At 36.1% G+C, this 24,134-nt stretch overlaps 3 protein-coding genes and 2 non-coding genes across 17 annotated transcripts; 3 read left to right on the top strand and 2 right to left on the bottom strand.

Annotated features, from left to right (window-relative positions):
* Positions 1-209: 209 nt before the first annotated feature.
* LOC413091 (serrate RNA effector molecule homolog) lies at positions 210-6,734 on the top strand. Of its 3 annotated transcripts, none has more exons than XM_006570385.3 (16): positions 210-355; positions 758-893; positions 1,009-1,275; positions 1,517-1,711; positions 2,876-2,942; positions 3,041-3,288; positions 3,355-3,527; positions 3,596-3,727; positions 3,787-4,031; positions 4,128-4,268; positions 4,347-4,595; positions 4,674-4,844; positions 4,902-5,164; positions 5,278-5,553; positions 5,689-5,811; positions 6,269-6,734. In XM_006570385.3, the coding sequence occupies exons 2-16, from the start codon at positions 772-774 to the stop codon at positions 6,345-6,347; spliced, it is 2,751 nt and encodes a 916-aa protein (XP_006570448.2). In that variant the 5' UTR covers positions 210-355; positions 758-771; the 3' UTR covers positions 6,348-6,734. The 3 variants fall into 3 exon arrangements, with proteins under 3 accessions (XP_006570448.2, XP_006570449.2, XP_396542.5); XM_006570386.3 differs by having other exon boundaries at positions 997-1,275; positions 4,347-4,574; XM_396542.7 differs by having other exon boundaries at positions 997-1,275.
* On the bottom strand, positions 6,415-19,956 carry LOC725289 (low-density lipoprotein receptor-related protein 2). Of its 6 annotated transcripts, none has more exons than XM_016914733.2 (9): positions 19,673-19,945; positions 12,982-13,869; positions 10,518-10,752; positions 8,370-8,772; positions 8,156-8,283; positions 7,780-7,899; positions 7,448-7,465; positions 7,045-7,192; positions 6,415-6,985 (listed from the first exon to the last, which is right to left on the bottom strand). In XM_016914733.2, exons 2-9 carry the CDS (start codon positions 13,867-13,869, stop codon positions 6,889-6,891), a joined length of 2,037 nt encoding a protein of 678 aa, XP_016770222.2. In that variant the 5' UTR covers positions 19,673-19,945; the 3' UTR covers positions 6,415-6,888. The 6 variants fall into 6 exon arrangements, with proteins under 6 accessions (XP_016770222.2, XP_016770224.2, XP_016770223.2 ...); XM_016914735.2 differs by having other exon boundaries at positions 7,454-7,465; XM_016914734.2 differs by lacking the exon at positions 19,673-19,945 and adding an exon at positions 14,337-14,471.
* On the bottom strand, positions 12,429-12,590 carry LOC113219143. The gene has a single exon (XR_003305812.1). It is a non-coding gene; the product is annotated as a U1 spliceosomal RNA (small nuclear RNA).
* On the top strand, positions 14,841-24,089 carry LOC409764. Of its 6 annotated transcripts, XM_026444127.1 has the most exons (7): positions 20,418-20,901; positions 21,033-21,080; positions 21,297-21,328; positions 21,406-21,516; positions 21,614-21,824; positions 21,908-22,264; positions 22,388-24,089. In XM_026444127.1, the coding sequence occupies exons 4-7, from the start codon at positions 21,479-21,481 to the stop codon at positions 22,829-22,831; spliced, it is 1,050 nt and encodes a 349-aa protein (XP_026299912.1). In that variant the 5' UTR covers positions 20,418-20,901; positions 21,033-21,080; positions 21,297-21,328; positions 21,406-21,478; the 3' UTR covers positions 22,832-24,089. The 6 variants fall into 6 exon arrangements, with proteins under 6 accessions (XP_016770247.1, XP_006570453.1, XP_026299911.1 ...); XM_016914758.2 differs by lacking the exons at positions 20,418-20,901; positions 21,033-21,080 and adding an exon at positions 14,841-15,011 and having other exon boundaries at positions 22,388-24,086; XM_006570390.2 differs by lacking the exons at positions 20,418-20,901; positions 21,033-21,080 and adding an exon at positions 15,064-15,942.
* TRNAA-UGC lies at positions 16,837-16,908 on the top strand. Its single transcript has one exon. It is a non-coding gene; the product is annotated as a tRNA-Ala (tRNA).
* Positions 24,090-24,134: the final 45 nt, after the last annotated feature.

Here is a 24,134-nt window from a genome sequence, read left to right as displayed (position 1 = left end):
GTCTATATCAATTATATCGAGTTGAATATATTTGTCATATTTATTAAATTGTGAAAAATATTGTATCAAACAAATTGTATAATAATATATATATATATTAAATATTTTTTATGCAACTTTTATTATACGAAGAAAATGATTAACATAAAATTTGCATTAAAGCTCGCTTTGAATTTCCCGGTTCTCGCGAACGATAGGAAAATCGATTTGCGAGTTTAATATAGTATCGATTGCAACGACCTGACGCCTTACCTCGCTGGAAATGATACTTTGGTGATAGGTGACGCACGGTAACGGGTGACAAAAATCCTCTATGGTGAAGTTTTAATTTCATTCAGCGATATATTTTCAACGAGTAAGTTTTATTATTTCTTTTCCAATTTTTTTCGATCATATATCCTTAATTATATTCCTTTCTAAATATTATTACGCCGTATTTAATAAACAAAATGCAAATTCTTCGTACATTCTAAAAGCAATGTTCGCGCGTTATTCGAATATTTTGTTCGAAAAATTATAAATATTCAATAGCTTTGCAGCAAACACGTTCACGGAAATTTATATGTACATTTCGAAATAGAGCATGAATAAAGACAACGATTAAAAATGTTCTGCGGGTCACGTGTTGAGAAATGTATGTTCTAATTGCCCACTTAACCCCTTTTCGATATAGAACGGTTGAACAAAATACTGGTAATATTAATTTATTAATGATTAAAATTTTGTATACGTTATCTGCATCTTGTCTGTTTACTAGTAAATCCTTTCATTATGGGTGATTCTGACGATGAATACGATAGGAAGAGGAGAGACAAATTTAGGGGAGAAAGAACGGAATCTTATTCGAGAGAAGGACGCCGAGATGACAGAAGGAGAGATGATTGGGTGGATAGGTAATTTCTAATGTATAAGCATTAAAATAAACGTTGATACATATATATTAAGAAAGATTGTTTAGTTCTTGTGTTCGACAGCCTTTTGTACTTTTAACAATAGTGATTATTCCAGAGAATGGTCTAGTCGGCCTAGACAACGTCCAGATTATAGGGAATATCGGGGAGGTGGAGGTGGAGGACGCGATAGATATAGTCCTGGTAGGTCGCAAGAGATGGCTCCTCCTATGAAAAGGATGAGAGCAGATTGGGATGACCGACCAAGATACGGGCATGATTATTACGGAGGTGGAGGAGGTGGTGCAACTTCTTGGGGACCAGATCATTATCCACCACCCCATCATGGCAATCATCACTATGGAAACCATGGTAACAATAACAGGTTTGTGTTTCTTATGTTATTTCTAATACAGATTTTCTTTTTTTCTTTTCTTTTCCTTTCTTTTTTTTTTTTTTGTGAATTTGTTCTTGATTTATAAACAGCATTGTCATGAAAAAAAGAGGTTGTATTGCAACTATGCAAAAGAGGAGTCGATTCACTCCAAGATTATTAGCCCGATTGAGGTAGCACTAAAATTTCAAATTTTTTTGGCTGATTGTTAATTGTTTCATGTTTTGTGCAGTCGAGAAGTAGCCGGTAACTTCAGCAATTCCAATGTTGAAACTCAACCACCAATGATGTCTTTCAAAGCATTTCTTGGAACTCAAGAAGATTCAATTACAGATGAGGAAGCTATTAAGCGATATAATGAATATAAATTGGAATTCAGAAGGCAACAATTGAACGAATTCTTCGTTGCACACAAGGATGAAGAATGGTATATTTCATTTTTTTCATTCACTAGTTAGATATATATGTTTTTAAAATTAATTCTGATATAACGGAAACGAAGCTCAGTCGTACTTAAATGTGGATATAAAAATAATTAATTTCTACAGTGGTTTTCTCTCTTATTCCCGTTAAAATAACAAATTTGTAATTATTGCCTTTGCAAAACGATTGTAATTATTTTTTGCGCGAAAATTGTATCCACTGTAGAAAATAATCTTTTATTCCTAACGAATCCATCGAACTATCTGTTCGGGTATGTATGCTCAGAGTGCATACGTATATTGAACAGAAGGACGTTAAGGGTGTAGTAGCTTTATAATTTTTGCTAAATTGCAGACACAATTTAATCGGTAATTGCAAGCAATATGACCAGCTCTGTCTATCCCTACAGCGTACAGCCAGCAACGCCTTATGTCTTGGGCACAGGTCACCTCGCTCGTTTATTTTTACGTACGATATTTTATGCATTTCGCGTTTCGCGCATCGCAGAAGAATCGAGGTGTTTATTAGGTAGTTAAACAAAAATGCGAGCTGGGCGCGCAAAGCCCAAATATGCTCGCGGTAGGCCGCGTTCTAAACCCGTTTAATTATATTTGGTATTACAAAGATATGCTATTGTTGCAATAGATCTCTGAGTCGACGAGAAAACTGAATGCAAGTAAAAATATCAGACTTTACAGGTGAGGCTTCATTCTGTAACTGACAATGTTGACAATAAGATTGATAATATTTAAATAATCGTCTTGAGGAAAAGGATACAATAATATATTTAGTTACAAGGAATGATTCGCTCTAGATATGGATGGGATGCGTAACAATTACTACTTACATTATCCAACACCTATCGCGATAAATTTATCACGATTACATAAATACGTTTATAATTGATTAAAAGCACGTTTGTGCTTATACAGATATATATATATATACATATACATATATAAATATATATATTCTCAGTATAAAATTATATTGAGAATTATATTGAGAAATTATATTGAGAAATTAGTAGAACTAACTACTATGTTAATTCCAATGCACTTTTTTTTTCTGGATAAATGATAAATCCACAAATTGTACGTCTGTTTGCTTTAATTGTAAGATAATTTATTTCAAAATCGATTCAAATACCATACTCTTTTATTATCAGGTTCAAAATAAAATATCATCCAGAGGAGTCAGTGAAAAGAAAGGAAGAACAAGTGGCAGCTTTAAAGGTAAATAAATTATAAATAAGATGTAAATTGGACTTGATAAATGTTTTCTTGATATTGATCGATATTCCTACATATTATTCTTTTCTTTTTCTTTATAGAAACGCGTCGAAGTATTTTTGGAAATGCTCGAAGCTGAAGAAATAGATAAAGTTTCCGTAGATGCCGATCAGGCTGATGCTTTACTACATTTATTAGATGCTGTGGTCATTAAATTAGAAGGTGGTACGGATGAAGATTTACAAGTTTTAGACGTAAAGCAAATAAATACGATTATAACTAAAGATACAATTAAAGATAAAGAGGACATTAAAAGCAAAACTATGAATGATAAGAGAATTGATAACAGGTATGGATTAATGTTTGTAAAAAGAAAAAAGAAGAAAAAAATATGATATGATTTTGAATTTTGTAGTGATATGAATAAAATAGATGAAGCTTCACGGATAGAGAAAAATTTAAAAAATGGACAAAATGCAGATACTGAAGATAAAAACGTAGAAAAAGATGAAACTTTAACAGAAGAAACTGAAAAAGTGGAAGAAAATACAGAAGAAACAAAAAAAGAGGGAGATTTAGATAATACAGGTATATCTTTCGTTTATTAAATAATATATATTATTATTCGAATATAATTTTCAAGTTTTTTTTTATAGATAAAACGGAGGAAAGTACTACTAAGAAGAGGAAACGAACTGACAGTAATAGTAGTAGCAGTAGTAGTAGTAGCAGTAGTAGTTCTTCTGGCAGTGATAGTAATAAACCAGATACACCGAAAACAGAAATTCGTAAGTTTAAATATTATAATTTTCTTAGAATTGCGAATTTTAATTCAATTTGTTTCTAGATATAACTGAAAAAATGGATGTTAACGATGAAAATACAGATGCACAAGATAGTAAAGAAGATGATCGAGAAACTAAAGGAGATAGTGAACCACAACCAGAAGCTAAAAAGACTGCTATGGAACCAGAAGCAGTGATCGATTTAGCTAGTGAAGATAAAGAAAAAGAACCCAGAGCATTACACAAGACTAGCAGCATTTTTCTTCGTAATTTAGCACCTACAATAACAAAAGCAGAAGTTGAAGCAGTTAGTTATTAAATATATATATATATATATCATAGATATATACATTAATTATATAATTAGACAATTAATTGAAACTGAATAATTTTTATTAAACAGATGTGTAAACGTTTTCCTGGATTTTTACGAGTTGCCATAGCAGATCCTCAACCAGAAAGAAGATGGTTTAGAAGAGGATGGGTATCTTTTGAAAGACAAGTAAACATAAAAGAGATATGCTGGAGTTTAAACAACATTCGAGTATGTTAAAAAAAAATAATTAAGATACACATGAATAATAAATATAGAATAGAAATTAAAATTTATTAATTTTTACAGTTACGCGATTGTGAACTTGGTGCTATAGTGAACCGAGATCTTTCTCGTCGTATTCGTACAGTAAATGGTATAACGTCTCATAAACAAATAGTCAGACACGATATCAAATTAAGTGCTAAAATCGTACATAATTTGGATAGCAGAGTTGGTTTATGGAACGATGATAAAAAAGATGATAATACGCTTAAACAAGACGATGACAATAAAGAAAATAAAAGTATTCAAAATGTACATGAAGTTGAGCAAGCTGTAAGACAGCGATAATTTATACGTTTAGTTTAGATTTGTAGCGTTCTCGTTAAAATATCGTGACATATGTTTTTATAGGCATTTGGATTATCATCTAAAAATCCGGTATTGAAGAACATAACTGATTATTTAATTGAAGAAGCATCGGCCGAAGAAGAAGAATTATTAGGAATGTCCGGTGATCAAGAAGAAGGTCAATTAGGAGGTGATGGAGATGGTCCTATTGAAAGAGATCCAACGCTTATCAAGGTACTATATCAATAGTATATATTCGTTTATTATTATTCAAATGCTATTTATTTTTAGGTGTTAGACAGATTAATCCTTTATTTACGAATAGTTCATTCAGTTGATTATTATAATCATTGTGAATATCCAAATGAAGATGAAATGCCAAATAGATGTGGCATAATGCACGTCAGAGGATCTCCTCCTACCGCCAAAGTTACTAGTACTGAGTTATCAGAATATTGTCGTAATTTTGAAAGCAAAATGACAGCATTTTTACAACCAATTGCGACTTTATCTCAAGAGGAATTTGATAAACTGGGAGCTAAGAATGCCGAAGCGTATCCTTTATTTTTTTTTCTTATATTAACTTATATACATTTTTCTTCTTTTCTTCTATTGTTGGAACTTTTTTCCCCTTTTTTCTATTGTTTCCTTAATCTTTTTAAATTAGTGAGGTAGAAAAATTTGTTCAAGCCAATACACAAGAGCTGTCAAAAGATAAATGGTTGTGTCCGCTTAGTGGAAAAAAATTTAAAGGACCAGATTTCATTCGGAAACATATCTTCAATAAACATGCAGAAAAGGTAGCAGAGGTGAAAGCGGAAGCGGAATATTTCAACAATTATTTAAGAGATCCAAAAAGGCCACAGCTTCCCGAACATCCAGGGAATAAAGCACCTCCAAGAGAGAATTTACGCGAAGGATTTACTCCTTATGGATGTAGCACGTAAATATCAAATACTTTGTTTCATTGAAATTGGTAAAACAAATAAATTTATCATTTACATCTTTATATTTCATAATAATATCTAATTATTATAATAGTCAATAGTAAATAAAATATATGATTTTGTTTCTATAGATTTGGAAGCTATGGTAGTGGTTACGGTGGTAGCAGAGGAGGATATGGATCAAGTTATGGTGCAGGATTCGGTGGAGGGTTTGGAATGCCACGTTCCAATCGCGGTGGTTTCAACAGAGGACGGTAAGATATTTTATATTGTTTTATCGTATAACCCGTTGACTTCTTCAAATCAATTTAGATGAAAAACAATAGAACTTATGAACAATAAATATTCTTTTTCCAAGTCAATCAAGATCAGTTTTCTTACATTTTTTTTCATTAGTTATAATGATTTGGATCATCTAGATGTAGATATAAGTTTTATCAAGTATTGATTGAATATTTATTTGAATTTTTTTATACATAAATAATAATAATAAAACATTCTATTCAATATACGGTATTCTGATGCTAACAGATTTTAATCTGGATTATGTAACACATAATGTTATCAACTGTCCAATGAACGCAATGTATTACAAAATCAGCACATTTTTTGTCTTTTTTGATATATTTATACATATTTTATTATGTTATTTTTTGCAATAAGTATTTTGCTAAGAAAATAAAATTTATTAATTTTTATTAAATATTACAGTGGCGGAGGAGCAGATTTTCGACCAGTCATTCATTATCGGGATCTTGATGCACCAAGAGAACCAGATGAATTTCTTTAAATAACATACAAAAAACGAAAGAGCAAAGGATAAAAAGGAACGAATTGGTAAAAGCAATACGAAGGTCTGTGTGTTAGATGTATCTGTATATAACAAATCGTAGAATCATACATATACATACATATTGTAAGACTTTATACAAATGTCTGCAGTCACTTGTATACAAAAATATATCTACGTATTCTAATGTGTGTACAAATTGACGCACTAGTAGAAAAATGCACATTAAGAATAAAGATCTCCTATTTAGTAAATAAATATTATAATATTTGCAATATACATGAAAATAATTTTTTCGTCGAAATAATGGCTAGGATAAATAGATTGCAGTAAAAATGTATTTGTAATCTATCATATGATACAATAATAAAATATATTGTTTCCTAATTACACTCTGACGTTAAGTATTTCATTCGTGAAACGTTTGTTCCGTACCATTACACGTTTATACAGCACAGTTATGTACAACGTTTAATTACATTATTAATCTGTAATAAAAATACTGTGAAAAACATGTTCAATCGGATGCGCAAACATAAAATTATGAGAATCGATCCTTGCAATGCCTCTCGTCGCTTCCATCACCGCAATCGTCGATCCCGTTGCACTTCATTCCTTTCGTAATGCATCTATTGTTTCTGTACGAAAACAGAATGGCATCAGGCACTTATTAATTAATCGATTGTCATCAACTTACTGGCATGTGAATTCGTGTTTATTGCACCGTCCTTGGCATCCATGAGGTTCGTCAGATCCATCGAGACAGTCTGGTAGGCTATCGCAGAAGCGAGCTTTTGATATACACTGTCCATTGCTGCACGTGAACTCGTTTTCCGAAGGACACGCTGGCATGAAAAGAAACGTTGTTGTTGTTGTGTTACGCGACTATGAGCTAGTATGCACATAACCGTGCAGGTTTCTTTCAGAAGCATGGCAAGCTATGATATATATGAAAAGCTGTTACATTGAAAAGAATAGTAAAAACATTTTTTTTTGCTCGTCGAAAAAAGCGTGCAATGCGTTTAGCGGCAATTATTAGGCGTGATTTCGTATGAAGCGAAAATTGAATGCATATATCAAATAAACGAGTATGTACTCACACCCACCGAGATTATGACCTACGAAGAAGAACAGAAAAAAACTTTAACCCAGAAAGAAAAAGAAAACCAGTGAGAGAAAAATGTGTGTGAAAACAAGATAAATAAAGAAACTGTGTTGCCGACGATACGCGAATAATTATACTAACGACGGTCGACGAACTATGTCGTTAGTATAATCTCGGGGAAAATCGAGTCCTACGATTATCCAATGAATCGCGTGAGAAAAAATATATACATAAGTTGGTAATTACTTTAATTTTGACAAGTCGATAATCAAACCAACGGCATACGTTTCTCGTGAATACAACAACAAGTAGTTACGCATATCTTACCTAGAGTACAATTAATCTCGTCGGCTGCGTCCCAGCAATCTATCTTGCCGTCACATCTTCTTTCCAATGGAAGACAGGAAGTCTCGTTACCGCATTGAAAATGTGTCTGCAAATCGCAATCTGCAAGAGGAGACAATTATCATTCTTATATATTTATCTCTCTACGATCAACGAAAGTCTAAATTCGGGCATTCTTCCGGTGTTTTAAAACTAAATGTATAATATTGCGTTGCTGGCTTTTTACCGTCGAATTATTATATTGCAACAAACCGATAAAGAGTGAAGCCTCACGATGGCAAAGTATCTGCAAATCCTATCACGCAAAGAAAGTCGTGAGTCGCGAAAAACTGGGCTAATGCTATATGCTCGTACATACCGCAATTGTATTCGTCCGAATGATCGTAGCAATTCATGTGTCCATCGCAATGTTTCTCGAGAGGGATACATAACGTGTTTAGACAAGCCCATTCGTTGTCCAGGCAATAATGTTCCATTTCAACGCATCTTTAAAAACGGGAAAAACGTCAAATTAGCAAGGCGAAACGAATTCTAATTCTACAATCGTTTTACAAGTATGATAAGATGCTTACCTAAAAGCATCGGTATCAAGGCGATGACATTTTTGTTTGTTGATAAGACAGAAACCGGCACAACCGGTCGGATCTCTGGGATCGTTGGGTATCCTGCAAATCGGTACTTCCTCGTCGACAAGCGCAACGCAAACCTCTTTTGGCAAGCAATCGTCGCAGTATCTGGTGGAATTGAGATTCGATTCGATAGGGCTCGTAACTTCCGTTTCCGCTTCCGACGTTAGTTGAGTATAGCTCTCCGGAAATGACGAGTTGCCGTTTAAAAGAATACTTGCGAGAGTGCTGGTGACAGGTGAGAATTCCGGTGGTTTCATTGATGTCGTGGTTGTCGTTTCGTTCTGTTGTTCGGTGTTATTACTCGAAGATTTCAGGTATTGTTGAATTACCTGCAACTTTTCCGGTTCTGTAACAAATTATTTCTATGTTGCAATAATTACGAGTAACAAAAGCAAACGAAAGCAAAGACGAATATCATTTTCAATAATCTAAAAAATCTAATGTCGTTTATCAGTTAATTAGAAAATTATCTATATCTATCTATGTTTATCTTTTAAATGTATCTAAATGATATTCACTTAATTTTTAATATACGAACATCCGTATATTTCTATCAAACTTGTACATACTTATGTATATATTTATATGCTTGATATAATATGTTTGTGTAGATATGTCTATTTATGATGTACATGAATACAGGGTATCTTACCATATCATCTTAATTTATGTCACTGTCATTATTCTCAGCGAAAATTATTTCAAGAATGCGCAACGTGATATAATTATTTTTTTTTTGTAGATGAACACATCAAATTATACGTTATTTGATATATCATTAAATGCAACACTTTCTTTTCTCCTTTTTTTCCAAATTCCTTTCCTAATTTTTTCCTCGTACTTTTTCAAATTTTTTGCTTCGAAATATTTGCATACAAATTCATTCACATTCATTTCTCAAACAAAATATTTTTGAATAAAATCGAGCGTCGAGTTCTTTCTTCAATCCTTGCATCTGACGGGAATACATTTTGTTTATAAATTAAATGGCAACCGAAAAATTTTGAGGATCAGCGCCATCTCGCGTTTGGATCACCGAAGCTTCGACTTGTTACTAGCATAGCAGGATGTGCAAGGAGGTATTCGATAGACAAAGAGAGTAACACTGTGCGAGAAGGATAGAAAAAACGTGCCACTATTTTTGGTTATGCGGCTCCTAATATTTATTTAATATAATTACGTAACATTGAAAATTAATTAATTACTCATTTGTTGCTAAAAATATCTGCACTTTTATATTCGCATCTTGAAACTGGAACCTTAAACAAGTTTCTTATATAAATTTTAACGTGAAATTCTTTCTAATTAATTAATTATTAGTAATTAATACGCCAATATGGCGACCGTGATCGACACTCGATGCATTTTTCATAATTTCTCGTCGTTTACGAAACTTATTTTCAAATATAAATGTACGCATTTGAAACGTTACATCTTCCTCTATATTCCCATATAATTTTTATTCATAATTTCGTTGTAATTCGAATAAATTAATTGTTGGAGAATGGAACCATTACGAATCTGACATTCTCCGAAATAATAAATAATTAATTAGAAAGAATTTCGCGTTAAAATTTACACGAGAAACTTGTCTAAGGTTTCATTTTTAAGATGCGAGTATAAAAATGCACAAATTTTTCGTAAAAAGGGAATAATTAATTGATTTTCGAATAATCAGAAAAATATTAGGAGCTGCATAACCAAAAGTAGTGGCACGCTTTTTTCATCCTTCTCGCACAGTGTTGCTCTCCTTGTCTGTCGAATACCTCCTTGCTCATTCTGCTTTTCTATTAACAAATTGGAGCTTCCAGAATCCAAACGCGAGATAGCGTTGATTTTTAAAAATTTTTAATCGCTATCTACTTTATCAGCGATATGTACATCTTTATACATTATATATCCCTTATATGCATAGCTTTACATCACGATACGTATATTATGTATATATATATAAAAATACACGAGTGTCCATTTAACAGAGATACAAGGATTGAAATACAGTTTCATTCATTAAATATTTTCCTCTTTTTTTTCAAGAAACTCAATCGCACGTATCGTTTTAAATTTCTTTATCGCGAATGCATCACTTACCAAGAGCAATATACAGAGCGACGGCACCGACGCCCAAAAGCAACACGATCAACAGAACGAGGGATCTGGTGCATTTGGAAGCCTCGAGAGGATGCTCCAGATGCAGGGTCCAGCCGTGTCTGTGCTTTCGAAGTCTGGCCGGATGCGGAGGTGGTTCCCTTCTGACGCAGCGTCGTAAGTTAATGCGATTTTGGGAGGACGGGGTGTGCGTTCGAGCCGGGAGGGAATAAGCCCTCTGAAAAAAAAAAAAAAAAAAATATCGTATCTTTCGATGCTCGTAAATTCGTAAAATTATAGAGAAGAGATATTGTCCACGCGTGTAACGAATTTACCTGAAGCTCAGCCATTGACACTGCATTCTCTTCGAACCGGCGATATAATTGTTAGATGCTCAACAATTGCTTATTTATTATATATATATATATACGATATCGATATGACGTATTCGAAAAGTAAACAGAGGCGTGGTTAGAAAAGCTAGATATAGAGAACAATGCCAATTTTTCTCTTGGAAAATAGGCGAAGAAACACGGGATTAAAAATTTAAAAAAAAAACAACTTTCTCCGAGTATCTCGGTCTTTTATCTCGTTTTACGTAACCTTCGAAGAAGTTAAATATAGTAACGACGTCAGAGAACGGTGTTAAAAATTATGTGCTTTTTTTTTTTTTTATACGAACGAAACGGAAAATAAATTACGACAACTGTTTGAGAAACTGTTGGGAACGCGTGTGGATCGTCGTGCCTTCCGAGGTAATGGTCCGCGTTCAACTGACTACGCGTCCTCCGTAATGTTTCCGTACGCGCGACACCTTGTTCCGCTTTCTTTCCGAAGCATCGACTCGAAATCTGCACGATCGATGCTCGATCGTTAAACAGATGAAACAGATTTGAAACGAGTTCTTCTTTCGACGAGACTTTTAGAATTTTCTTTACGGCGAAGCTCGCGTTAATACGCGTTACAGAAGAGACCGCGTGTGTGTACGACGGCGTGGCGCGTTGCCGGCCGACGATCATCGCGTCTGGCTATAGATAGACGTTTTCTACTTCCGTTCCGTTTTGTTCGTTTAGGGCGGACAAGTGCCAGACACGGCAAGTGTGCTCAAAATCGAGACTCTCTCTCCTCTCGCCGAGAAAATAATCATCGACAGGTCAAATTTCTCGGATATTTATATGTCTGGCAAAATCATACCTCTAATCTTGATCGTTTTATACTTTTTTTTCTCAACTCTACGCGTCATTCTAATGAAATCATCAATGAAATATTTAATTGTAATTAAAATAGCGAGAAAAGGAATACGATACTACGGTGTTCGTGTCGCGAAATCGATACTGTAAACAACTGAGAATATTCTTTCGAGTGACACACGACTGTTTAGAATACAAATGAAGTGGAAAAAAAGATTTGGTCGGCTTCACACCGAAGCCTGTTCGGCCACGATGAATCGTAAAAATTGTTATGCTGTTACGAATTATTATCGAGGTATACCTTGATGAGTTACCTTGATGACTCATAATTTTAATGCGAAAAGAATGATAAGTGGAGAGATTATATCTCGAACCGATAGATCAAAAGAGGAATTAATTATTTTCATCGCGAGTATTATTTACATTGTATAAATGGAAATTTATGGTTATAATATACGGATTTCATCTTTTCGAAAATCTATTTTATTCTTGTTTTATTTCCAAGTAACACGATCTTGAATTTGTAAAAAAAACTCGTAATTCGATTTATATTTCAAATTACAATTCAAAATTATTCGTTTATTTTTTTTTAATAAAATATTAAAATAGCAAATATTACGAGAGAAAGAGATTGATCGAGAAAATACGAGTTTTCGCGAAATGTTGGAAAGATTAAAACGAAATCATGACCTATATGATAATTGTGCTTTTAATATTCATATGTCCGGGACAGCGCGAACGCAGTCCCGACTATCAAAAATTATACGCCCGAGATACCCACATTAGGGGTATTCGCAAGGGTCAGCCTAACCGTAGTGCAATGGAAAAGCCTCGCCCTGGAGGAACCGCCTTCTTGATCACGGTAACCTCTGCGCCAGGTAAGTATGCTTTGCTCCCCTTCGAGTCACGACTTATCCTATCCATTGACCGATATTACCAGCGAGAAACTCGTACTTCTCGTCGCCATCTAGCGGATAATCGGGAACTACACCACTTATCGAAACGACGGTTCCCAACCTGCTCTCGTATCTTCGACAGTGGATCCCAATCTACATTTCATCTGCACAACCAAAAATCGATATCTCGCACGAATCGAAGCAAGTTTGAAAAATGTAATCGAAACGATCGATTGATAAAAAACATTTGTAATTTTATCTCGATCGTCTTTTTTGCGTAAGTACACGCGAATATACTTATACAGATTATTCTTCGAGAAGGAAAAAATTATTTTTTATCGAATAACGAACGATTTTGAAAAAGAATTTCAAAACATTTACCTGAAATGTACCGTGTTGCTTAACATCCGTGCAGAATATCGATGCTCCCTTGGCGTACCAACGTTCTTGAGAGTATATGGAATTCACCCTTAAACTTAACCGACTTTTCTCCGATCTGATCAGAGCGTCTTCGTTAATCACCGCTGGGCTGGCGAGATTCGCGCAACCATCGTTCCTCTCGATCAAATTTACCGGTGATACTTCTCCGATTTTCTCGGATATCGTGAACACAGAGGACGAATCGTTGCCCGTTAACTCGTTGCCGTTCGGCGAACAAGCAGGCAGCATAGTGAAATTGCGCGGATCGAGAATAGTTTGCGGATCATTGGATACTTGCAAACGTTGCTCGTTGTCCCTGTTCTTTCTCAGAACGGTTTCGTTTTCTTTTTCGCCGTCTTGGCGCTGTTCGCCATCCACGTACGCGGCAACTTTGCTTCTACAATGCTTGCAGTCTTTCTTCCTGCGCCTTCTGTTCGGGCGTCTAGAGTCGGTGTGGAGTGCGGTCGACCGTGCTCGAGACGAGAGAGCATCGTCGACGAAGGTATTCCACGCGACATCCGTATCCTCTCGACACCCGTTGTTCCTCTTCCGATTCGTCACACGGACGGAAGAGCTGGTGGATGGATCAAGGCCTGCACTCCAGCGAAACGGAAGCGTCGAGTTGCGCTCGAAGACACCGGCGATCTCTTCTCGCCTGTCCAACGATCTCGTCGATGTGCCTCGGCCTCCGGACACGAAGGATCGTTGAGCACGATTCTCGTTCGAAACTCGGGACGGTGTACGCGTCGAGATATCCTCCGTGCCAGGCAAAATATCCTCGTACACGTGGGTATCCTCGTTCGAAATCTCTCGTGATTGCTGCTCTTCCTCGAAACCTTGATTCTCCATCTACGTTCGAGAGAAAGAGAAGAGCACACGGTTAGAATGATTTGTGATTTTTTTTTGACGTTCGGTCTCGATCGATTAGAATGATTTCTGATTTTTTTTTGACGTTCGGTCTCGATCGATTCGCTTTATATTAATTATCGTTGATATCCTAGACTCAATATCGTCAATTACTCAATTAATTTTTTTCTCCCGAGGAAACGAGAGCAACAACGACTCATTTATCGATTCCTCGATCGAATGTGGGTAGAGGAAACGTTAGAGATTCTCACGACAACCGATTCGACCTTCTTCATAATCGTTAAATTAATGGATATCGCGACCAACTGTATACCATCTATTATTACATGGATCAAGGACCTAATAATTATCGATCGAGATCGTTTTCGAATTCAAATGTTTCTCTCTTCGAAATAATTCGAAATTCGTATTCTCGATCGATTCGAAAAAAAAAAAAAATTAATACTCACAATTGCATGGTGAAGAGTTGGAACGAAGGAGCGATACGTCCGGGCGGGGGGGAATTACAATTAACGGATCGGCAATCTTTGTGGAGCTAAGTAAATAGCGCGAGGGAGCCGTAAATTGAACGGCGAAAAAGAGTGAGGCGAGGAGAAAAGAGAGTTGCGACGAAGCGAGGGAGAGCGGAATTAAACGTCTCGTTGGGGAGCATCCCGACGATTGTCGCAATTATCGCGACTTGACTCTCCGATTGATCCCGTCAAAAGCCTGTGACGTCATCGACCTCGTAGATTTTTCGGTGGATCTTACATCTCCTCGATTCCGACGCCTTCCAATTTTCGAAGCGAAATCGAAATCTTGTTTAACCGTTTAATCTTGGGAGAAAATAAAATCGACGCGGTTAATCTCCGGCGTTCTTATTAGAAACGGAATCGAAGCCCAGAAATTAATTCCGCGCTCTCTGTCGGCTATCTGAGTCAACCACGCGCGCGGTGACGCATTCCACGCGATTTCTAAAAGGATTGCGTACACAACGGACGCGTTGCTTCTTGCTCTCTCGTTGAAACCGCTCGTCGAATGGGAAGAGGGGAAAAAAGAAAAAATGTCGAACGTGCGCTGAACGTGGAAAAGGATGACTCGATGTGGCAACGATGTGTGAAATCACGCGGAACCGGATTTAAAAAGTAAGCAGGAAAAATACGTTTTTCTTACGAAACGTCCGCTTTTCGATCGCATCGATCTCCGTTCAAACGATACGAGTTAGCAAGGTAAAGTAAACGAATGGGGGGTCCCGATGAAGGGAAAGAGGAAAAGGAGTAAAGGCGTGAATCGGTCAGTCGAGCCGATGGCTAATTAGTTCTCGTCCACGCTTCTAAGGCTGCCCTCTCTTCTTACGTTGCACCGTTGTTCCGTCCATCGTGCGCTCAATTAGAGGTTAACCAATTAACGAACGCACCGTTCCGCAAAGGGCTCGGCGCAGCTGGCGCCTAACCTCTTTGGCCTACGCTTCACTTCCTTCCGTTCGCGGTCGTACCACACCGATTCCATCGAAATAATTTTTCCAAAAGTTAAAAAGATCGAGAACATGCCTGTATTCCTTCGGTCATTCTGTACCGTAATTGGTCCGCTGATTGAACGATTTCGATTGGACGATTTCGAATAAAAGCGCACGAGGCCGCACGTGTAGAGGGCGGCCCTCTCGACAATTAGTCACGTTGCGCGAGACGACTCGTCGCTTCAAGAGCTTTCGAAACTCTTTCATCCATCCACTTATATTTTTCGAATCTAGATCGAAGAAATTCCTTGAGAAATATCGCGAACGGAATATCGGGACAGTTTGGAAGAGTGGCAATCGGTTCGGTAGCACGTGTCGCGCCATATGTCGTGGCAGCACGCGTCCAGGCAGTGTTCGAAACTCGCCTCGAAACTCGTTCGAATACGAGTGAAATGATATTTGGAACGAATTACATTGGCATGCATCGTTGCCTTGGATCGTTAACAACCGCCGAGCTGTTTCGCGATTAAACGCCATCGGCTAATTGCGACTAGTTTAGCGTAGTTAGTGGTGATCGATTATTAATTCCACGGAATATTCGACATAAATTCTTGCTCGACGTAAGTTGCCTCATCGAATCTATAATCGAACGTGAGTTTTCTCTACAGAAAGAAATTGATATCGAGTGTATATTTAACAATCGATCGATCGATCGAAAGTCCAAATGGAAAGTGAAATGAACGAAAGAGGTTATGAATAATATTTAATCATGATCGTATACGAAATAGTGGGAAACGAAAGGTTCGTATTCATTGAAATTATTACATATTCGGTAGATGATTCCTCCTCCATGTTGTTGTTCCATTCTCGTGCATAGTGATATCGGAGAAACAACAATGGCGCATTATACGAGAGCGTGGTCGAGAAACAGGCCACGATTTTTCGAGAAGGGATCGCGATTACGACATTCTTCCCGTTTACCCGGCTCCAGATCGGGACCATTAATTCTGCGTTTCGTAGCTCGCTTATTATCCTGCCTACCTTCATATTTGCTTTGCTTTTTAATTCGTGGACATCGATATCGAACGAGCTCGTATTTTTCTCCCAATCGTGTATCTGGTGGAAGTAGCACGTAACAACGGGAAGCGAAGAGAAAAAATGGTATGAAGGAAAATTTAATCTATAGCCTGCGTGGGAAACGCGAAAACGCTGATGAAAATGCGCGATAGTTAACGATCGTAGAAAAACGAGCGAGTCAATGTTAAAGCGTTCGATAACAACGTCATAGTTGCGATATCCTGCCCGAGGAAAACTGGAACATGTTACCTATGTAACATTAATGAACAAAAATTCTTACGCACAGATTTCATATCTTTTTATGCTATTATATTTTATCTCTTTTTTCCAAGGAAATTGGAAAATTTATTTCCAACGTTATAAGTTTAATTGAGAAAGAAGATGAATTCGATAAAGAGGCAAAGTATTCTTCTATCTTAATGACGCTTTCGTCCGAAGGGGATGTAGCTCAGTGGTAGAGCGTTCGCTTTGCATGTGAAAGGCCCCGGGTTCGATCCCCGGCATCTCCAAACTTTTTTTCTCATCTTTATTATCGATTGTTTTTATTCGACTGTGTACATATTGCCTTTTCCCCTCGATTTGATCGGATCTGTGTAACGAATTGAAAATATAATAAAGTTCGAAGACGTCAATTTATTCGAAATAGATTCTAATTTAACCGATTAACGATTATTTTTATTTAACGGAATCTGTGCTCGATAAAAATGATTTATTCGAGATAAAAAAAAAAAAAAAAAAAACAATGGGCATTCGAAAATAATAATTGGAGGCTTGGTATATTATGCTCCTAATAAGAGCGTCGATTATCCGCTAAGTATAGGGTCGAATGCTAAGGGTTATTGGCAGTGAGCATCGGCCGATGACTACACGTCACTGGCATGCACACAGTCGTAATTCATACAGTCGGCTATAATAGCTAGCTCTGGATCTCTGTACCCATACACAACTATGCCCCTTGTCTCCTTTCTTCTTCGTTGGCCCCCACGAGCAACCCGAATAAATCATGAAATTCATTGCTGACCATTTCTCCAACAAATCTTTACGGAATCACTTTGCGCCAGACTTAATTCGTCTCGTACGAAATTCGCTCCTACCAAGGATAATTGACCGGATTAACGCGTGAAATCATCAACGACTCGATCGTTCTGCATCAAACTTCACTATTAATCAACGTGATTCGACAACGTAACTTTTTGGCGCAACGAGATATTTAGTGGCGATTAATAAGCGTATCTCAATATAGGATCGATAAACATTCGTTTCGTCGAATCATTGAGAAGTTATTTTTCACGATTTTTTTCTCGATGGAGAACAACATGACGAATAATAATAACGAATAAGAAGGAAAGATTAAGAATATATAGAGCAAATTTCGAAGAAGATTCGGAACGTTTCGCCGAGTAGCAACCTCGAGCTCTTTCGATCGTAGCCAAAGATATAAATACCCCGAGCGTACGAACTGTACTCGAATTGACCGCACAGAGTCAGCAGTATCGCTTCTTCCGTGCCATCCATTTTCATTTTTCCCCACCACTAATCGCAATCGAGAAGTTCGAACAGAATATTTCGTCGACGAGCGACATCTGTATACAGTTCTCTGGTAGAGAAGAATTCGTGAGGGAACAAATTCTTCCCTCGAGTTTTTCACTCGTCGTTAAGAGAAGGATTCTTACGCTAATGGCCAATAGGTTTGAGAAATGTCGAGCGTGTAGAGCGACGAGGAGAGAGAAAACGAAGGGAAGAGAAAGAGAGACGACTAACCGACAATGGGACGAAAGAAAATGTTCCGGTTGGCCGCGCTTCGCTAACCGAGGGTCACGCGTTCGCTTTTATTTACACCTGGCACATACGCATACGTGGCGCCCACGCAACGCTGACTCGTGCACCGACTATGCCTGCACCCTGTTCCCCCAATTTTTCCTCCTCTAAACAGATCTCGGACCGCCGTTATCCGAATCGAGATTCGACAACACGGATAGATGAACTTTCAACCGAGTTATAATCGCGAACGGGTAACAACTGACGGGATATAAATAGATGGCGTGAGTGAGCCAAATTCAGGAAAAGTTGGTGGTCGTGATATTACCGGCTCTCGCCGTGACGATACTTTCGCGACACTTTCTTCGTTTTTTCGTTCCTCCGTTTCCCAGAAACTGTTTGCTAAATCTTTCGATGTTCTAAATACATATCTCTGTGACCTCTTAATTCGAGTTGACTCGCGTGAATTTCCAAAGAGAGATTAACGAGGAATGTTAACGAGGCGTTCAGGGTAGCAGAGTGTACGGCTCCATGCACTCGAACCACTCGAGTGTATATATATGTATATATATATATATACATCGTTTTCAACAATGAAGGAAGTTCTTTGTTCGAAAAGAAGACCGCGAACTTGTTGACGATCAAGTCCGATCCTTGACTGTGACAAAAGGTAACTGTAATCTGTTATCGTAGTGTGACGATCGATATCCTCGTGCATAGAAAATGACACAGATCGCGATTACTTGGATCCAATTTTTTTATCGGTCAAACTAACGAGAGTGAGTTAAGCGATCTACGATTCGTTCTCGTATCGGATAAATACGATAACGTTTTTTTTCTATTAATTGATGTTTGTTGCGATAAAATCGGCGAAGGCAAGGAACGAGAGGAAAGAATGGAACGCGGGAAACTCGATCGTATATATGTCTGCTCGAAGTAGTAGCGCGAGACGAAATAAATTTTCCTGTTGTTATACAATACTATGTACGCGAATGGGCATACAATATGCATAAGACGCGCTACTTTGCAAACTGTCGCATACACAACGGGGAAAAAATAAATCGTTCGTCAGAGGAACGTATCGGGTAAAATATAAAATTATATAAATGATTTAGCAATATTAAATAACTCTGCTATTTTTTAAAGGATAATGAACTTATTTATAAAAAATGAAAAAAAAAATTTTTAATGTAAATAATTTTCCTTTAAACGATTCTTTTCAAAATATCAGAAATTCCTATAGTCGTATATTATTTCCCGGAAGTAGAACGAGATTAACAATTTCGAGCAAAATACTAATTGACAACATTCTACCAAATGAATAAAATGACATAATATGATTATTTGATTCGTTTCGTTACATATATCGTGCCACTCAACATACATGACGCGATATACGTGTTAAATGTTTGAAAAATAAAACTATTAAAAGATAAAATGAAAAAATTATTTTAAAAATGAATGTTATAAAAGTGAATTTACTAGTGTAAAAAAATATATGTGTATATTACTCACCTTTGGTATGTTATAACAATCTCATGTTTCCCGTAAAATAAATAAAGACGAAACAACTGTTTTCGAAGAAAAGATTCAAATTTTTTTACTTGGCCGATAAATCGTTAATTCTTTGATCATCGTTATTGTTTATTTCTATCAAACGTCACATGTTGATCCCGCGCGCCGTTCTTTACTCCGGCAACGTGTACCCGTACTCGATGCGCACTTATCACGCATCGATGTTTACGCACCGAATGCCGCGCGCACTGTGAATGACGCGCGGCAAGATATGCCGTGCCGGTCTGGTCTGGTATAGTTGTCAAGTACACAATTCATAGCAACCAATCATGAAACATCTATATATTTAGTCAGCCAATCGTATTTATACAATCTTGTACACGTGACGCTCTTACCGACTGTTGTACAATTCTTATATCAATATTTTAAAAATGTACCGCCAAATTATCGAATTTTTTTCCTATTAATGAGAAACTAATTTTTTTCTTTATATACTGTCATAAATTTTCACAATTTCTATTTTTTGTGTTGTAAAATTTTATTAGGAAAATTTAAAATTAAACAACTCTTTTCATTTTCCGAATATTTAAAATACGTAAATTTAAAATTATGAAATTTTTTAATCGTCAAAAAACAAATTATCAACAAACATCGAAATCATGGGTTACCGATTGGTGGTACATCTTTGTATCAACATCGTATCGTACCATTAGAAATGAATTTTCATAGTTTGCACATTTCGTAACGAAAAGAAATAAAGAATTTCTCTAAGCAAAAATATATACATATATCGAAATAATAAACGATGTAAGAATCGCAAAGCGCAAGACACGAAAATTTAAATTAGAACGGGAAAGAAGAAAGCTATTGGTAGATATGTAATAAAGAAAATCGAACTATATAAGGTGGCGCGGTGGCATGCATTTCGTGATAGAATTATGATTATGGTGCAAGCTGTAGCTCGTGCGTTCGATGTGCTCGTGATGTCTGTACTCCTGACACTATTCGTCGATCAAGTAAGAGCGACGACGAAGAAACGTTCTAATGATGCAGCTCTCGTATACCACTGCAGCATGCTATAGCCCCGTAGAATGTTAGCGCATATCTCGTGTACCAGTGTCTCCTTGTTCTATTCTGCTCGACCCGAAGTCGATCAATACGTTGGTTTTATGCACGGTTCGTCCGTGTCTAGACAATGAACTCTTGTTCGTTGTGTTTCTCATTCATGCGTAAGTCTTTTCCATATCCATTTTTTCTATGACAACTCGAAATGCCATGTTTTTTCCATCGAACCAATACAGTGTTCGACTAATTGTTGTTGCACCGTACGCTTTCTTGCGACGGAAACAATCTTTTATAGACGGATGATCCCTGAAGGGTACGAGAGTATCGATGGAATTTTGGTATAGCAAGTATCGTGGCACTATATTAAATTGATTATAAATATTTTCTAAATATTTAGTTATTTTTTTCAATTTATTTTATCTAATAGGAAATATTTACACAAGATATTTGAAAAAAGTTTGCATGCAATAGATTTTTCATAAAATTAAATTGAATGTAATATTTTTCTTTTCATTTAATAACAATAATTCATTTTTTTTTTTTCTTTCCCAATATCCAGGTGTCTTCTAGGCTATGCAATGGGGGACACGTGTAAGTTTTTTATTCTTTCCCTTAAACTTTTGTATGTTGTGTTGAAATAGATAAAAAAAACTAGATTTATCTTTTAGCTGCTCTCCTCCAAAAGAGTGCTGTTCCTTTGGCTGTTGTTACACAGTATTTCAACTGCACTCTGCATCAGACATGTTTAATTTCTTGATTTGGACTTATTGGTATTTATGGTCAGTAAATTAATTTTATAATTATATCTTATATCTCTTTTCTTTAATTAATTTGTTTTATAATTGTAATGTAACAATGTTTAATAATTATTTATAGGGCAGCAGTGCTTGTCGGATTGGCTATAGCAGCAGCATGTGGCTGTTGGTTATGGAAACGTCATCATTCATTTCGTCATCGTTCATGGTCTCCAGAAATAGTAGAAGATTTTACTTCCTCCGATAGAGGATCTTCAGTATCCTGGTACTCACCACCTCGTTATAGTCGTTCTGGTTCCTTTGTTCAAGCATTACCACCTCCGTACAATGAGGTAAATACATATATATATATATATTCATAACATTGATACAATATTTACATTTTTTGATATCATATATATTGTTTATCTTTTAGGTTACAGCCAAACCAAACCTATATCCTTTAGTCATTGGATACGATGAAGGATCTGGTAAAGGAACTTCAGGATTTGTAATGCGTTATTTTAGATCACTCTCACATGCAAGCACATTAGATTCGTTAGGTTCAAGTTTTATGTGTAATATGGTGAACGAGGCAAATACCATAATTCCACCACCGTATTCGTGTAACAATAGCGTTGACGAGTTGTCCGCAGTGGAATGTGCAAGAATGGAAAATATGGATGTTGGATCCGTTGTATCATTGGCTAATCATAGGACTACCTCTGACATATCGAGTTTAGCTGCTCAATCTCCGTGTTCACCACCACGGGCTACTAGTCCAACAATAGAGGTATTCGTTTCGTTTAAAGAATAATATTTTAAAATAAAATTATATGTATGTATGTATGTATATATGTATGTATGTATATAGTGCATATATATATATTTTTTAACGCGTAATATCATTTTTCAGTTACGTGAATTGTTAGATAAAATTCAACAATTACCCCAATTACCGGGTGGACACAGTACTGTATTGTCTTGTTATCAAAATCGACCTCAAGTTTTGTGTACATCGAATGCAAATGGCTCTACGCAACGGCCTCTAAGTCCGGGTGATATTGGGTCTTATAAAACTAGACGGACGCGAGGAAAAATGTACATGCCATTAGGACTTCCAAGTTCGAAGAACAAGACTAGACGATGGCTATCGCGATCAGCACCGACAACACCTTCGGGTACTATACCAATGTCTTTTTTGCCCGGACAAACTAGACGACCTTCAGAAACGGATAATAATAATCGGCAAGTAGTTCCTTTGCTTTCGGAACAAGATGAAACGGAAAGCAATAACGTAGATCAGATGAACAACATTCCATTATTGTCTGAACAAGAAGAAGATCGACAACAAACATGACGATACGTTTAACGATGTGTGTTTGTGCTTATATAAGGAAAAAAAGAACCTATTCCGAATAATTAATTAACTTTAAATAAGTGCTATATTTTTAATATGGCTGGTAAACTCCTTATTATCATTAACTTTGTACGAAATGTTATCACGTTTGAAATTTACAGCAATTAATTTCGTCCAAAAATCAAATATTGCCTGCTAGAAAAGAGAAACGTTGTTTAATGCTGTGAGTTAATTTTTCGTTTCTGACTGACAGTCGATGCCGTCGTACCTTTTCTTTTTTCTAGCGAATCTTTCAGACCGACCGATATTCGATTATAGATTAATAAATGATAACGTAAACTTTAATCTCTGTGAAATAGTGCGTACAATTAACTTACAGTCATTCAAAGAAACACGAGAACTATAATAATAAACACAATGAAATGTTACGATGATAGATTTTACGTAAAACACGTTTAAGCCTTGCTTGTTGAAATTTTCGTCGAATATATTATATATTTTATACATCGAATTTTAATTTTTGCCTAAACGAATTATGTATCGATGAAAAGTGAGTTATAAGTTGATAAAACGTATTATTTAATTGTTGCATCGATAAGTTTTAATCGTATACAATAATATACAGTGTCCATCCAAAAGCAGCCAGCCAGAAAGGATTTAAGGACAATATACGAGTTAAAATAGTATGAGTTGGAGCGTGTGAATGAAACGGGAAGAATCGAATTTTCATGAATCGATGTATAATATCAATTTTATCGAATGATAGAAGAGAAAACTTGTAAAGGGAAAGCACAACGATTGCTGAATATTGATAATTTTAATCGAAATGAAAAAAAGAGAAAAAAAGCTACGAACGATACACTTAAATAAGTAAGTAAGTAAGTAAGTAAGTAAGTAAGTGAGTAAGTAAGTAACTTACGTGTAACGAAGTAAGTGAGATCGAAATAAGCGCCAAATTAAGGGGAAAAAAATGATAAATCTGCCGTGTCATCAAGATCCCATTCATAATCATAAGATTTAATAAATATTTGTTACAATCACAAACTTTATTCTTAACGACGTAAATGAGAGACAGTCACTTTAACTGTATCAACTCATTCACTCACACATCATGTATCAACATGTATTTTTTTATAAATCGGATATGAAATAAATTCAAGCTTTTACGAAATTGTTGCAACTGTTACCGTATTCCCATTGTTACCATTTGAATGACAAATTGACGTTATTGTAATAAAGATGTTCAAAAATATCATTATATTATTCGTTAACAATTTTTCCTTTACTCTTATCCATTTGAAAC

The sequence above is a fragment of the Apis mellifera genome, linkage group LG11 (genome assembly GCF_003254395.2).
Source record: "Apis mellifera strain DH4 linkage group LG11, Amel_HAv3.1, whole genome shotgun sequence".
Lineage (NCBI taxonomy): Eukaryota > Metazoa > Arthropoda > Insecta > Hymenoptera > Apidae > Apis > Apis mellifera.
The sequence above is the reverse complement of the archived record's forward strand: the minus strand, read 5'-3'. Positions and strand labels throughout refer to the sequence as shown.

Bases quoted from the DNA above. Each gene is read 5' to 3' on its own strand.
- LOC413091 (XM_396542.7), top strand. From the start codon at position 772: ATGGGTGATTCTGACGATGAATACGATAGGAAGAGGAGAGACAAATTT. The intron at 3,289-3,354 runs GTATGGATTAAT...TGAATTTTGTAG, and splicing joins GATAAGAGAATTGATAACAG to TGATATGAATAAAATAGATG. The intron at 4,596-4,673 runs GTAAGACAGCGA...ATGTTTTTATAG, and splicing joins TACATGAAGTTGAGCAAGCT to GCATTTGGATTATCATCTAA.
- LOC725289 (XM_016914733.2), bottom strand. From the start codon at position 13,869: ATGGAGAATCAAGGTTTCGAGGAAGAGCAGCAATCACGAGAGATTTCG. The intron at 8,773-10,517 runs GTAAGTGATGCA...AATTTGTTACAG, and splicing joins CGCTCTGTATATTGCTCTTG to AACCGGAAAAGTTGCAGGTA. The intron at 7,900-8,155 runs GTATGTACGAGC...CTCCTCTTGCAG, and splicing joins TTCGGACGAATACAATTGCG to ATTGCGATTTGCAGACACAT.
- LOC409764 (XM_006570388.3), top strand. From the start codon at position 20,611: ATGATTATGGTGCAAGCTGTAGCTCGTGCGTTCGATGTGCTCGTGATG. The intron at 20,689-21,296 runs GTAAGAGCGACG...CCCAATATCCAG, and splicing joins TGACACTATTCGTCGATCAA to GTGTCTTCTAGGCTATGCAA. The intron at 22,265-22,387 runs GTATTCGTTTCG...ATCATTTTTCAG, and splicing joins CTACTAGTCCAACAATAGAG to TTACGTGAATTGTTAGATAA.